Here is a 15,285-nt window from a genome sequence, read left to right on the forward strand (position 1 = left end):
TGTCCAGAGACACAGTGGAGGTCCCATCCCTGGACATATTCAAGGTCAGGCTTGATGGGGCTCTGAGCAACCTGATCTAGTGAAGATGTCCCTGCTTACTGCTGGGGGGTTGGACTAGGTGACCTCTAAAGGTCCCTTCTAACCTTACATGTTCTGTGATTCTATGAAAGGGAAGGCAAAATGAACTATTCCAATAAAAACTGTACTCAATCCCACACAAAGATTAAAATAGAGCTTTTATTGATGGAATAACAAAAGTGCTTTTCTTAAATATTTTTCAAAATACATTTATACAACTTACAATAATATATCCAAAATAACTGTATATACAAAACATTACCTTGTTTAATGTATGTGCTTTTTTTTTTTTGAAAATTACAAAGCAACTTTTTGGCAAAGTTCAACCTTAAAAGGTGATAGTTTTGAAGGTTGGATTAAGAAAAATAGAACCTGAGGGAAAGTGACACTTAAGTCCATGACAAGCAAGAAGTTCTCCATTTAGTTAAATAAAAATGGTTTTGTGATATTTTTCACATTACAAAAATAACAGAAGTGAAGAATAAAACCAAAGATGATGTTCTCATCATTTTATAGAGCAGCTTCTCATTCTTTCAGGCATAGGAACTTGAGATAAGAGTGCATGTCAAAAATGAATGCAAGTAAAGACAGCAGTGCCCTGCTGTGGCTTTCTCTTGTGTGCAGTGAGTCTTAGCTGCTGTTGATATGGTTGACCTGATTGGATCTGCGATGGATTTCTTCCAGAAAACTCTCAAGCTGTTCTATCAGCATTCGTTTTTTAAACCTGTATTTAAAAGAAACCATAATGATAGACGTGCACAGTACTACATGAGGTATCGTTCACAAAACTTTTACTGAACCCTGGAAACTTCAGTTAGCATTTTAAGTCCAGTGCATGATGAGGTGGTTTTTTTATATATCTCTCTCATATGTGTAAGTACTGTCTCCTAAAATTCTGTTAAACTACTAACTTGCTTTTCCATTTAATGAGAATAGAAAACTATGCTTACTACAGTCTATTCTAGCACACTGCTGAACATCACTCAGTCCCCAGAAAGAGGGAGGGCGTGGGGGAAGTTAAGTGTTTGCTCTTTCCAGAAGTAAAGTTCTAAAACACAGAAACAAAATGTATGCCAAGAGATCTGTAATCCTAAAGCTGGCAATAACTTTTATGGATTATTTCCATGCCCTCATGGTGCATTCACAAAGGTTAAGGGAAGCTGGCACTGGTGGAGCAATAGCCACCACACAGTGCAGAGCAGATTTCCTGACAAGAAAATACAAATTAGAAGTTTGAGAAAAAAATAAAGAAAATACAGATGGAATCCATACCTGGAGTCTCTACTGTTCTGTCCTGTATTGATTACATAAATTTGAAGAGCAGACCGCTTTGTGACCTTTGCTTACACCCCTGCCTTGGCACACAGCTCCGTGCTGTTTCCAGCTAGCCCTCCCCTTGCAACATTTCTGCATCTGAGAAGTCACTTTCTGACTGATGCTTTGGCAGCCCTATGCATACTCAAAGACAAGCAGCAATGAAAAGACCACATGCTTTCTCAACTCAGCACTATCCTGAACTGTGACCTTATTAAACCCCAGCAAAAGGCTCTAGCCCTGGCCAGGCCTCCCAGTCCACGTTCTTGGCTCACAGAAACGTGGCGTCTGCCTTAATTCCCAGACAGCAGACTTCCCCATAATCCCAGTTTGACTAAGGGGAAACAAGCTCCCATTCCCAACCATTTAACTGCCTCTTTGAATACCCTTGCTCTGGGCCCTTACCCATCCTTCTCACGACTGCTGTCCTCCATAACTCCATATAAACCCCACACTTCAAGCGCTGCTTTCCCCCCATTCTTCCTCATTGCTTTCACAACTGCTCCCTGCTTGTTGAAAATTAACCACCTGGGAAATAGGTAATTATTCCTTCTCCTCCCCTCTAGTAAAAGTCAAATCATTTAAGCTAACAGTAAAGTGCTTTACTATAATACAGTCCTTGTGAAAATTTAACATGCTTGTATTCCATGCAAGTGACTGCACGTTACTCTCCAGAATACCTTCAGGCCCCTCTGAAGCAGCTCTACAAGTGAACACCAGACTTTTTCTACAAACTTAAAGCCTGGTGGAAGGTGGGGAAAAACCCACACTGCTATCTATCCTCACATTGTTGGCACAAGAACTCAGGCTTACAGTGCACTATGTCAAGCCCTTTAGTAAATCTCACTGAAAGGTTTTTTCCCAGATGCTGAACCCTACAACATACAAGTTTTTCCAAGGCAACAGAAACAATTTACCAAATTCAGTAATATTGTAATTAATAGAATTAAGCCTTGACTCTAATTTAACTGTTCACTCTGCTAGGAATATTATCATCACCCTTACTAATAAGATGTCCTTGAGTAGTTCTAGTTATTAAGCTTAAAGCTTCATTATTATTTTGAAATTGGTTGTAATAATCCTTGCCAACACTTTTATCACAAGTAGGCATTACTCAGCTTTTTGTCTAGGTACACACTTTGGACTTTGCTATGTGTATTAGTAGCTTAAAACTCTAAATTTGAAGAACAAAAGGGAAATGAACTCCTCATATTGAGAAGTTGGCTGATTTGAAGGACGTGCTTTGTCAGCTTCTGCTCTAGACTATTCAGCAGAGAATACAAAACCCCACTTGTTCTTAGTGCTGGGACCATAAATGGATTGCTATGCCAACTCCAGAAATACTGAAGACCTCTCCACTATAGGCTAATTCCTTTCAGCCCTTTCCTGAATAACTCTTCATTTTGTACATCCATGGGGAGTCACATCTCTTGTCTTCAGTAAGGACTCTTTATAAGCACCAATACGACCCACCCAGGCTGAGACAAATGTGTGTCTCTGAGGACGAAAGTCTTTGTCAGAATTAGAAACAGTTAAGTATTTTAAATTGAGATGTGGTATCTCCTCATCCTCATTATTTTAATGGTCAACTTGAAGGAAAAAAGATCTATCTTGACCTTCTGCTTCTAGAAGTGATAGATTTTCTGCTATCAGAAGAGGAACTGCAGGACAATCAGTTTCCAAAGTAAGCTGAGAACTGTGGATTGTTTTAGAAATCTTCCTCTCCACTCACAACTCTAGTGGATTAACCTCCAGAATTGAAAGGGGGCTGTTTAAACACATACTTTGTTGCTGAAATACTCGAGAGCTTTCTTAAGTCTGTTCAGAGTCAGAGCTCCTTGAAACAGGGAAAATAGGGCAAGCATCCCAATCTGAATTGCACTCTGTGGCATTGCAAAGGTCAGCTATCTGTTCAGAAACCAAGACTGTCTCAGCTCTGGAGAGCCTAGAGATGTTTCCTGCAGGGAACAAGGAAGCTTGGTTAAATGTGATAGCTTTCCTGGATAAGGAAAAAAGCACAGAACTGCACAGGGGCTGTAGGCACTGTTATCCATGTGGATAAAATAAACACACTACAAAAAAACTAACCTAAGAGAGAAGAGGAAGGAGAGAGGTTAAGCTGCTCCAACATGCAAAATGATAAAAACTGAAGTTTGAAGCAGTCAAGAGAAACAGAACTTCCAGTAGATACAGAAAGCTGTTGGCTGAGGTGAGAGGATTTAATTCTGATGCATCCAACAGCAACACTCAACCACTGCCAAATTTTTAGGGAAGGAGTCAACTCCAGATAATTTGAACAGAGAAGCTGTACAACAGAAATGAGAATTACAGATGATATAACAGGCCTAATTTTAGAGGCACAAATATTCCAGATCTACCAACGGCTGCCACAGACTCCGGGAGAAACAGTATTGGTTTGGTGCACTGAGACAGTGAGGAAGTGGATATAATCCACAGGCTATGGAATGACTCTGACAGGTCATATAACAATAAAGACAAATCAAGTGAAAGAGTGATAAATTAATTGTTGCTACAGGATGAGCAGGATCTAAACAAATCTCTACGCCCCACTGAGCTGGCTGTAGGAAAGAGGAGCTGTAGGAATGTCCAACATACAGTGTACCATAAACAGCAAGCGTAGTTTTATATAAAGAATATTTTTATTTAATAATAAAATTTATTTAATGATGCTGCAGGAGAAAAGCTGACTACCACAAAACCAGATTAGAATATAAATAAAACCCCAACTATTCTTTGAAGCTTCTGAAATAAACTTTGAAATTGCAGTTATGATTCAAGCAAGATGCTGGAATTATTAGTTTACTCCAAGTCAAGCAATATTAGTTCCAATCATAATTACACATTTCTCCTTTCTTTCCTCTTAGCAAACATGCAGAAGGCTAAGCAAGTATGGTCAGCCTAAGCATGCAGTAAAGGAACAGTTTCTACCTAGATTAACAACAGGGAGGTTAAATCCTCCAGAAGTGTCTCCAGTCCAGTGACAAACTATCTCCCATTTCCACAGACTCAGCCAGGACTACAGTATCTGAAGAAAATAAATCTCAAGAGTAGAGACATATCTTTATGGAGCATACCTAGATCTCAAAACTATTTTTGGGAGAAGATTGTGAATTGATGCAGAATAATGAATTTTAGCCTTTTCTGAAAGCCTAACCCTCAGTAATGTGCAGTTCCATCAGTTTCTCAAATTAGTATGCTCACCCTTGAACGCTGGAGTCTGCATTCTTTTCTAAAGTAACCCTCTCTTTCTATACCACTGTCCATCTACATTTATGATTATTTGGCAGCTGTACCTGCTAATGTTTTTAAGACAAAATCTGAGGCAAAAAGGTAAGCTTGTGAAAACACCACATATCAGGAAGTTTCTGTGCATCTATTTTTTTTACTAGGGAATTACTTCCTTGCAGCGCAAAGCATTCTGTGGCAAGTTCCAAACAAAGACCTGCATGGTTGTCAAGCAGTTATGTATGGCAGGAGGTAGTGCAGTTTTGTAAGATTAATACAATTCAGTTACCTACCTTGAAGCTTCTTTAATAACATTTTGTAAAAATATCAGTCGGGTTTGTAAGCTTCCTTGTACGTGCTTCAGTAAAAAGAAGATTCTTTCATACTCTAAAAGCGAAGAGGAAAAATCACAGTTACTGAAGTAATGCCCGTGCAAGTATCTGTTGTAACAGATACTGAGTGAAATGCAACAGATCTCATCCAGCTTTTGTAAACTTTTAGTATGTATCTCCTGTCAACCAGGCATGTAGCAATAATATTCTGTTTAATGAACACTAACATTAAAAACCACAGGATACTACAGTTCAGGAGATTACTGGAACACCTAACAAGCTAATTCTAATACTGATAATATAAAACCCATTAGTTTTATGAACATCCATAGGTATAGCAATGTTTTAATCACTCATCCAGAAAGCTTTTGGCAGAGATTTTTAAAACAAGCCTTTTCAGCTTTTAATTTCTTTTGCTCGTCTCATGGTTCAGTATTTTTCTAAAGCAGTGATCTAACATGAACCCTTTGTCTAGCTGTCATGCCCATCACCTGGAGGAAAGATTTGCTATACTTACTTCTTCCTGGTTTTCGGATCTCTTTCATAATTTGTGCTCGTAGCTCGATATTAATCTCTCTGGAACTTCTGCAATGCACTGGCTTTTTCCCTTTGCTTGGTGAAGACATTGGCAAGTTCTCTTCTGTACTTTGTTCTTTACTACATGATTCTTCATGATTCTCCAAAAAGCCATCAACATTCAAGTTATTCCCTAAATGTTCGTGGCCTACATCCTCTGCATGAGTGGCTGGTCGGTCCAATGAATTGAATGGAGAAGAGGACATTGAAAACTCCGAATCCGCAATATTTGGGAAAACATCTGATGAAAGGGGGTCTGTAACATGATTCTCAACTACATCATCCATTGCAACATCATTATTTGTTTCTGATGCTGAAAAAAACCCCAGAAGATTAGCCAGTTTCACATTCTTTATCATCTTATAGACGTCAACAAGTCAGTTCCATATGAAACTCTAGTAAAGCTATGCTTCAGCTTGTATAGCCCACTGTACAGGCTACGCATAAGAAAAACTGTTTGTGGGCTTTAATGTTGAGCATATCACTACATCTCCTCGCAATTAATGGCTTTAAAAATACCCCAAAGCTATAGTCTTTATATGAAAAGGGAAATTGCTACATGCACTAAATTTATTTTTAAAAGAAAAAGCACCTGTAAAATGTGGTTTTATGGCACGTGCCTCTTTCCTCATTAAATTGAAATGATAAAGTTTGCTTTAGCATGGAATAGTAAACAAGACTTATATTGGACCTCAGGTCCACACTAAGGGAAGTGAATTCAATGCCCTACAGCAAAATTCAAATTAATTTCATGTTGTGATACTTTAGGAACATCTGAATTTCCAGGCAAAGGGAGAACATCCTTCTGACTGTCTCCTCCTTTAATACAGGAAATGCATTGTTTATGCTGGGACATTTGTATGAAAGAGACTTGTCTGGAGAACTATATTGACTCTTTCTGTAATTAACCCCAAATACACATTTCAATACTTGATTTTCAGAAAAATCACATAATCATAGAATATCCTGTGTTGGAAAGGACCCATAAGGATTACCAAGTCCCACTCCTGGCTCTATACAGGGCCAGCCAAGTCAGAGCATGTGACTGAGCGCATCATCCAGACACTTCCTGAACTCAGTCAAGCTTGGTGCTGTGACCATTTCCCTGGGGAGCCAGTTCCAGTGCTTGACAACGCTCTCAGTAAAGAACCTAACGTGAGGCATAAAATGCTGTATTTGGGAAACAAGCCAATGGCATTTCTAGTAAATAAGGTTTTTGCATAAATTAAAAAAAATACAGATGATGAAAATTCACTTACTTTTGTGAACAGGAATAGGTTTAACAAGGTCAGGCTGTGCTTGTGCAATAGGTGTCGGTGGCCCTTTTCCTCCAATGTGATTATTCACAACTGGAGGAGTTTGCGGTCGACCTCTGAGCAGGGGGGACATACAACGTCGTCTTTTCGGAATCCCTTGCATATTTGGTTCTCCAGGTCTTTTATGTTTATTTTGAGGTCCTGATACAAATTCATCTGCTTCATCGATCATCATTCCCTGTAATTAATTTTATGGGGAGAATTCTTAAACTTTAAGCCAAAACCACAAAGTATAACATATAATAAATGCTTTGATGTTACAACGATGTTTACCATGTATAAAGTAACGATGCACTACACACCACTGTACACTGAATTCTCAACTGTTGATCGAAGTAATAGGGGAAAATCAGATTAAATCCTTCCTAGACTAAACCAATGTGCTTAGGGCCTTTATTCAACAGCCTGCCACGTAAGACAGCAGAGTGCGCTGTCAAACTTCCTTTTCAGCAATTGCAAAAAGACTCAAACATTTAAAAGACCAGGCTCTAAATCATATTGATAATTTGGTCAAGTCCAAAACTGGTTTGGACAAAAGGAGATTCCATACTCTCAAAGTTAGGGGAAGCTTCTCATGGGGGAGCCTTGGTAAAAGAAACTTGATTAGATATTAGTTATACTACTGTGACAAATGTATTCAGCTTATAATAAAATTCAGAGGCATAACAGTCGTTTCCAATAGACTGTCCTCCATGGGATACTACCTATGGGAAAAGCATCCATGAGTCTTTCTCGTAAGCAGCACTTTTCAAAATACTTTAAAGTGTTTCTCCGATACATTACTCTTTGAATAGCCTAATCAGCAGCCACACACAACAGCACATTTTCCAAAAAGCATTACAGAAAAGTCACCTTTTTGTCCAATTTGAATGGATTGCCAAATGTATGGAGCCTTCGTGGTTGATCAGGATCAAGCTCTCGGAGCGGAGAAGGTATTTGCTTTAGATACTCCTGATAGTTTCCCATTTGTGCTATAGGTACACTGTGAACTTGATCTATCATAACAGAAGGGTTTATTAAGACATGATACTGCTCACTGTATTAGAATTTAGCCTATCATCCACATCAAACCTCCAGTTTTCAGTCTTTATTAAAAAAAATTAATAAAATTTATTAAAAAAAATAAATATGCAAAACTCACCATTATTCTTGCCTAACTGGCATTTATAACATCATGTTTTAAGTGTAGAAAATTTGCTTAACTGAACAAGTGTGCACCCTGTGGATTTATCATTACCACACAGAAATACCCAATAGTTATCCCATAACTTTTTCACAGGGTAGATGGGTGAGACTGGGAACAAATAACTACAACAGTACTACAAACAAAAGCTAACGCAACGTAGTAATGCCATGATGCATACAGCTTTTACACAACTCTACTCCTTTTAGCCACCCAAATTTTAGTTGGTGAGACTAGCATTTTCCCCAAAGCAATAGTGATTTTTGATCACTGCTATCAAGAAATTACTGAAATCCATAGGACCTTGTTCTTGTGTATTTAAAGTTGCCAAGCCTTTGATAAAACAAAACATAAACTAGCAGAAATAAAATCTAGTGTTAGGGATTTTTTCTATTATGTGTTTTAACCCACCCCACTACCCCAAAGTGCAATTTCTCTGCACTTCACATTACATTAGCACTTGATCACAGGTGGTAACCTGAACTAAGTAGCAACAGGACTAATGTAACATGCACTTTCACTTGCACTGCCTTTCTCATTTTCTCCACTTATTTTATCATTTTCTGTTTATTAAGATGTCAAAGTAGTGCCAGAAGACACAGCAGAAAGGTAAAGGAATAAATTAGCAGACTGCTGAACTATTTTCTGTTGGCCTAAAAAGTAAAAGTATTCCACTGGCAGCTCCCAGTGAGTAAGCTTACTTTTACTCTGTTCACAATCTGTCTGTATGGAGAGTGTAATGCTCAGAACTGCCCTGTGATTACTTTCTCAATTATATCATGGAAGTTGGGGAAACACAGTGAACAAATGATGTAAAAGCCCAAGTCTCCTCATATGGACTAAAGGACAGGGCAGTGAATCTATATCTTCTCTATCCTCACCATTTTTGATTGCAAAAAGTTCTTTAAGGAAAAAAATATCTAAAAAAACCCCCCATGCAGTTTAATGGCAGTATCAGGCTTCCCCTAAGTTTTAACGAATACAATATTCATTACAGTCTTCATTTTTCAGTAGCAATCATATCACAGGCAAAAAATAAACTGTTATCTAACCTTCATCTTGTCCTTTGAGGAACTTGCAAGTACTCTTCAGTAAATTAGATCTCATTCGTGTTAACTGATCCAAAAGATTTCTTCTGGGTATGTCATAAGCATTTCTAAAAGTCTGAGGTTTCAAATCCTATGGTTCCAGTAAATAAAGTTCCAATTAATACCATGTATGAAACAATATCTAGCATTTCAATGGAAGTATATTGAAAATAACAACATTACACACAGTGGTGCTTACCTTATTCAGCAAAGCTATTTGGAACCCAGCATACTCCTTCATATTGAGGTCTAGAGGTCTATGAGGAATTTCCCCAGTAATCCCCTGTAGCAGATGTTGAAAATCGTTCCTATGTGCCATAGACAGGTTGTGTGATCTGCTTCTGACCTTAATTCCAGTCTCTTGCGCTACCTTTTTGCCTACAGAGCCAATGACTCTATCGGACTCTATTTTGGCCTTAATTTGAAATAAATAAATAAATAAAATTGACAATATGCTCTTAAAAGGATTAGTCAGACTTATTCATTTTAAATTCCTACCTAGAAGATTCAACAATGTGCTAATACACTATGACGACCATTACCAGGACGAGTGCTTAAGGAGTGCTTAATACATAACCACTTAATGCCTACTACAATTTAAAATAAAGTGAACAGTTTGTGCCTAGGTCTTCTGCATATTTCTCCTCTGCTGCCCATTATGGTATCTAAGCACCAATATGCATGCAATGCTTTTATTTTCATAAAATGCCATAATTTGACTAGTAATTCCCTGCAAGTCTACCTGTTCTCACATAGACTGTGTTCTGCGATAGCAGCTAAACATTGCAACTCTCAAAAGACTGATTCTTCCACAACTATAGTTGTGATCAGTCACACAATGCTACCGGCTTTTTAAAAGCTCAATAACAATAGTTATAACATTAATAATCAATAAATACTTGATAATACCTGATTCTGTTTGACTAAACCAACCTAACCCCCAATATTACGTTAGATTTGTACCAAAGTTAAACATGTTCATAAACACCAACTTTTTGGCAGAATGCAGTTGAACAAAGAGCCAAAAGTAATTTAGTAATAAACCTGCCAATGTTGGTTTTGCAGTTTCACATAAATTTGTAGACTACTCAAAATCTGAATATGTAGTTAAGAACATTGTCTCTTCTACCAGAGCCTTTCAGAAGTTCAAAAAGCTTTAAGTATAAATTGCAATGCAATGTCATTACATTTTAGGAGTCTAAAATGTCTAGATTGAGCTGTCCGTTCACTTTACAGAATACTAAGCAACATGACTATCATTTAATAGGATATACTGTAAACTACAAGAGGTTTGCTTCCTCAATCATTTATAATGTTTCAAGAAAAAGCTGGTCCATAAGAACTCATTAGTTTAAGACAAGTCCTTACACTACTGTGTCTTGAAGTTTCAAGCCTACTGCAAGATTTTACTACCTTGAATGAGAAAGCTTAACATGCACAGTTCAACAAAATAAAAGTGGAGGTAGCAGGGCAGAAATGCTTTAGCTGGTGCAGGAGACTAGTCAAAGATACTGGCACTATTCTGAACACAGTCAACAATTTCAAAAGGTCACTTGCTATGTCTCTATATTTATTTGAGATTATGAATTATGTCAGTTTATATTTACTGAACACTTCCCATTTCATTTCACAAGCCAAAGAAAGGACATTTTCTGATTCAGATGCACAAAGTATAAATCTCTACTTTCTGAAAAAACATCTGTAATATCTAAGGCAAGACAACATTTCATTTTGGACAAAGGTATGCTACTGTCTGTACAAGTAAAAATGCTCCTTAAATTAAAAAAAAAAAATTGTACCTCCATATCTATCTTTATACCCCAAACTATAAAGTCTATATTTAAATGTTAAGTTTTCCTTTAATTAAAAAAAAAAAGCTTTTATGCTAATTGCTTATGGGAAGGTATTAACTTGATTTTTCTGCTCTTTTTTCCTTCAAAACCATTGAACTTGAGTTATTTTAAGATTAGCCTGCTATTAGAATAAGTTTTTACTGCTCTTTTGCTTCAACATTACCTGCTGACTCAACTTTTTGAGATATGAAATGACACTGTAACTAAGTCCATATTCCACATTGTCAGCTATAAGGTTGGGTGCTCCCATCATTCTCACAGCTTTCTTCAAAGGCTGAAACACGGAATACATTGCACAGTCATATTTTACTTTACAAGTTTTGTATACATACTTCAACTATTTGTACCCATTTCAAATAGAACCTGAGCTCCTCAAAGTTAGAAAAGAAGAAAAACAAAGACTTTCAGGGCAGCAACTTTTCGTGATGTTTTAAGGCATTGTTCCATTCATATGGAACCAATTATTAACAGATATCATTTATATACGAGTCACAGCTGATGAAATGTTCATAACATTCAGGTCTCAAGCCTTCTACAGGACTCCAGGGAAAACAGTAAATATCATTGTGCATTATGTTTAGCTACTCATAAATTAACATCTGTTCTACTTGGCATAGAGAAAACACCCATAGCGGAAAGATAACTATAGGTAACTAATAAAATGGAAGTTTTAAAACAGTGGGTCATCTTACCCCAAGATAATAAGGAGGCATTGTCTTCAAATAGCTTTCAAATGACTGTCGCCATTTCAACGTAGGCTTTGCCTTGTGTACTTTAAACAAGTCATCTGATGGTTATGAAAAAGAGAGAGACAAAATGAAAGGCATGTCTAGACAGCATGGCTTCTATTTTCTAATAAAAGAAACTCTCAGAGAAATGCCAACTCCTTAATGCTTAATGTATGTGTTTTAACATATATGCAACTAAATTAATTATAAATGCGCATTAATAAATGAGCCTAACAAATTATTTATCAAATTGAATTGGTAACTGAGACAACAGATTGGGGAAAAACAGCTCCTAAAATGAAGAAACCAGACCAAAACGTATCTGAAAGAATGATGATTAAGTAAATCATCTTACACATCGAGTCCTAGTCACAGAGGTTGGACAATAGGTGACAAGTGAAACAAGTTATTGATGACAAATATGTTGTTCAACATTCTACTTTATTACAGGTGTGTGATTAATACCAGCATTAATTGCAGTAATCTATTTAGATAAGATCAATTTTTAATTGCCTACCACCTAAGAAAATTGTTGTGAAGTGGTATTTACCTAGTAGTGGAAGGAGGACTGGATAATTGTAAGGCATCACAAATAAATTCACACAATTCAGCGCTGTACTAGCTTTCAAGTAACCAAAAGGATGACCAAGTTCACTGTATTTTGCACTATTGCTCACATATACCTGCAATAAAACACATAATGCTGTATATAAATACAAAACATCGTGTGCTGAAGTTTTACATCCTATTTTGATTACATAGTAAAATCTGTGAAAAACAGCTTTCTATAAATAACTTCAGTTCAGTGCACACACTACTTGCCTGCCAGCAGGTCTGAGGGGATTTTCTCTCCAGGATAAACTGGGTCAGTGGTGAAGGTTCTAACTCATACTTATCAAAAGGCAGTTTGTCAATGACCATCGGTTCACAGTCAGTACAGGAGAATTTCACCACAGGATGAGATGTGCGAGGTGGCTAAACATAAGCATTCCACTGTTAGTAAGTCTCCACAATGATGAAAACACAATTGAGCTATGACAACTAAAGCAATACAGGTACTTTGAAAAAAGACTTCTTTAAGGAGCCTACCCAATACACGGCTCATTTATTGTTAATGAGTCTGAAGCAATTAATTTATAACGTTAGCACACTTAAAATGTGGAGGAATCTTATTTTCTAAATAAATGCCAATTATTTTACCTAGTAAATCTAGAACAGTATGCAGGTAAAAACATTGTGAACGCAAGTAAAACCCACTTCTTCAACACTACTCTGGGGCATGCCCATTTTTATTCACCATAAAAGTACTTTCACACTTGCAGACTTCCTCCAACACTTTTCCTTCTTCAGAAATTTAAGAGTTACAAAATTCAAACTAAATTACAATAGCCAAGAGCGGCATGAATTCAAGAAAAACAAGCTTTAAAAGAACTCAGGGCCTGTGAAACATTAGTGCAATTCATTCAAGTTTCTGGGTTTTAATCTTTTTATTAATCACAGCGAAAAGGCCTTTGTGCCTTGAGTTTCAAGTACAGGTCAAAAATATATTTGAAATTTCTTGTGCTGGAAGAAAAAGCTGATTTTTTTTGTCTACGATGAAAATTGGAGCTGTATGCCTTCCACAGTAGGGTTTTCAGGAGAGGAACGTAAGCTCATACTTACCCTGAGCCTCCTCCAAGGCCACTAGAATCTGAGGAAGAACTCAAGTGGGAAGCCTCCTTCCATTTAATCTCTTTACAAGAAGGTAACTAATAAATACGTGAGATGAACTAGGGAAACACAGGGTTCCTTGGGCCTTCCTACTGCCTCACCTCAAAAGTAATCTTTCTACATCTGTAAGTTCTAGCCTCTTCCTTTTAGGATGAGCCACCCAAATGTTATCTTGCCTTGAGTGTCTCCACTCTGCAGAAGGTGTACTGTCCACATGCACACATAACAGGAGGCCCAACCAACTGAAGGACGGCAATTCTCTTCAAAGAAGATGCCTCCAATAAATAGTTCTGGTGGAGTTTTTGACCAAGCCATGAAGCAGTTATATTAGGAATAAAAAGGCTGCAAAAGAAGTTGAATGCTAAGACTTGAGAAGTCCTGTAACCCTTGGATGGACAGCAGAACTATTTTTACCTCAGAGCAGTGGGAGCAGCCGTTTACATGCTGATCTGCCAACAATTATTAGCAAATTTTCATTTAAAATTTAAAGAAGCCTTAATAGTGTTGTTACATACAGTACACGAAACTGCTGTTGGAGTAAGACTTCTCCACTACGGATCAAGTCACAGGGAAGAAAAGAAAAACATCTATGGACTCTTTTTTTACACCATGTTTTCAGAACAGTATAGAAATATGAGCCTTGAAACATTATCAGCAAACTTAGCTCCCCAACAATGCATAAGGAAGGTTCAAGGTGGAATTTCAATTGATAGCAACAGGAATTTAGATGCACATGCAACAATCCAGTGCTTTATGCAGTTGAGTGCTGTATTTGCTACAACTGAGATATTTTTTACTTCTCACCATTTAGGTAAGTCAATCTCATGTTTTAGCAGATTTAGAACAATAACTCTTCACTTGGTAAGATTACTTTAGCAATTTCAATCGAGATGGGCAGTAGCAGACAAACTGTACTGACTCTATACAGTGAACAGAGGCAGGTACACCACTGATAGGGATTACAAGGAGTACACGGGACAGTTTTCCTACAGAGCAGCTTCTTAATATTCAGTACACAATGATGTTTTGGGTTTTTTTTAATTACTATAGCATATTTACTTTTATTCATATATGCTAGTTTGCTTTGTAGTTCAGAAAGGCATCCACATCCTTCAGTGGATGAGGCCACAGATGCCAGCAATATCAAACCTGTAAACATGACTAACATTTCATACTTGTATCACTCCTCAACAACTTGTATTTCAAAGGACTTTTATCTATTTTTCAAAGGAGATAAACTTCACTAAAAGTTCAGTGAGTTCACCAGTCAGTCAGCACACTAGTTTCAGATCAAAAAACCCACACAAATTCAATCAAAATCATCATGAAACACAGGGAACAATTATACAACTGCATTATTTCTACTTCAATGATTTTCAAAGATTAACAGAAATACAAAAATACATTATAACAGACTAATGAATCAAGCAATAGGCAGTGACATACACTCTTTTTATGAAAAGGACAAATAAAATTAATTCTGTAGACAGTATTAAAAAAAAAGGTCAGTTTCTCTACCTGGGATAAATTGAAGGTAGGGTTACACTGAACAGCAGCAGATGAAAATACATTCACCTGCCAAAATGAAGTCAGTTCTATCACAAGGATTTAAAATTGGGATGATCTTACTTACTATTTTCTATTAATACCATCTGTGAGGCAATAGAATGTGATAGTCTATTATCAAAATGCCACCTTATATCTCCTTTGGTATTTTAACAGAGCTCAAACAAACATTTCATGCATGTGCCAGGTTGGCAAATAAACCTGTTATAGGCAACTTCTTAATGCTTCAAAGTTACTAAAAAGCAAACCTCATAGTATTATTTGCTCGTCAGTAATTTATCCAAGATAACTGCAA

General features: G+C 37.1%; 1 protein-coding gene across 1 annotated transcript in view; it reads right to left on the bottom strand.

Moving 5' to 3' along the window:
• Positions 1 to 215: 215 nt before the first annotated feature.
• INTS6 (integrator complex subunit 6) overlaps positions 216 to 15,285 on the bottom strand; it is a gene marked incomplete at its 5' end in the record, with an annotated part of 47,141 nt that continues 32,071 nt past the window's right edge. Inside the window, 11 exons of the mRNA XM_084279096.1 lie at positions 216 to 802; positions 4,932 to 5,025; positions 5,488 to 5,859; positions 6,806 to 7,040; positions 7,715 to 7,857; positions 9,098 to 9,224; positions 9,333 to 9,548; positions 11,150 to 11,260; positions 11,679 to 11,773; positions 12,265 to 12,397; positions 12,537 to 12,689. Coding sequence (XP_084135222.1) covers positions 709 to 802; positions 4,932 to 5,025; positions 5,488 to 5,859; positions 6,806 to 7,040; positions 7,715 to 7,857; positions 9,098 to 9,224; positions 9,333 to 9,548; positions 11,150 to 11,260; positions 11,679 to 11,773; positions 12,265 to 12,397; positions 12,537 to 12,689 — 1,773 coding nt within the window. The 3' untranslated portion in view covers positions 216 to 708. The remainder of the gene's footprint in view (positions 803 to 4,931; positions 5,026 to 5,487; positions 5,860 to 6,805; positions 7,041 to 7,714; positions 7,858 to 9,097; positions 9,225 to 9,332; positions 9,549 to 11,149; positions 11,261 to 11,678; positions 11,774 to 12,264; positions 12,398 to 12,536; positions 12,690 to 15,285) is intronic.

The sequence above is a fragment of the Gallinula chloropus genome, assembly GCF_964237585.1.
Source record: "Gallinula chloropus genome assembly, chromosome: 1".
Lineage (NCBI taxonomy): Eukaryota > Metazoa > Chordata > Aves > Gruiformes > Rallidae > Gallinula > Gallinula chloropus.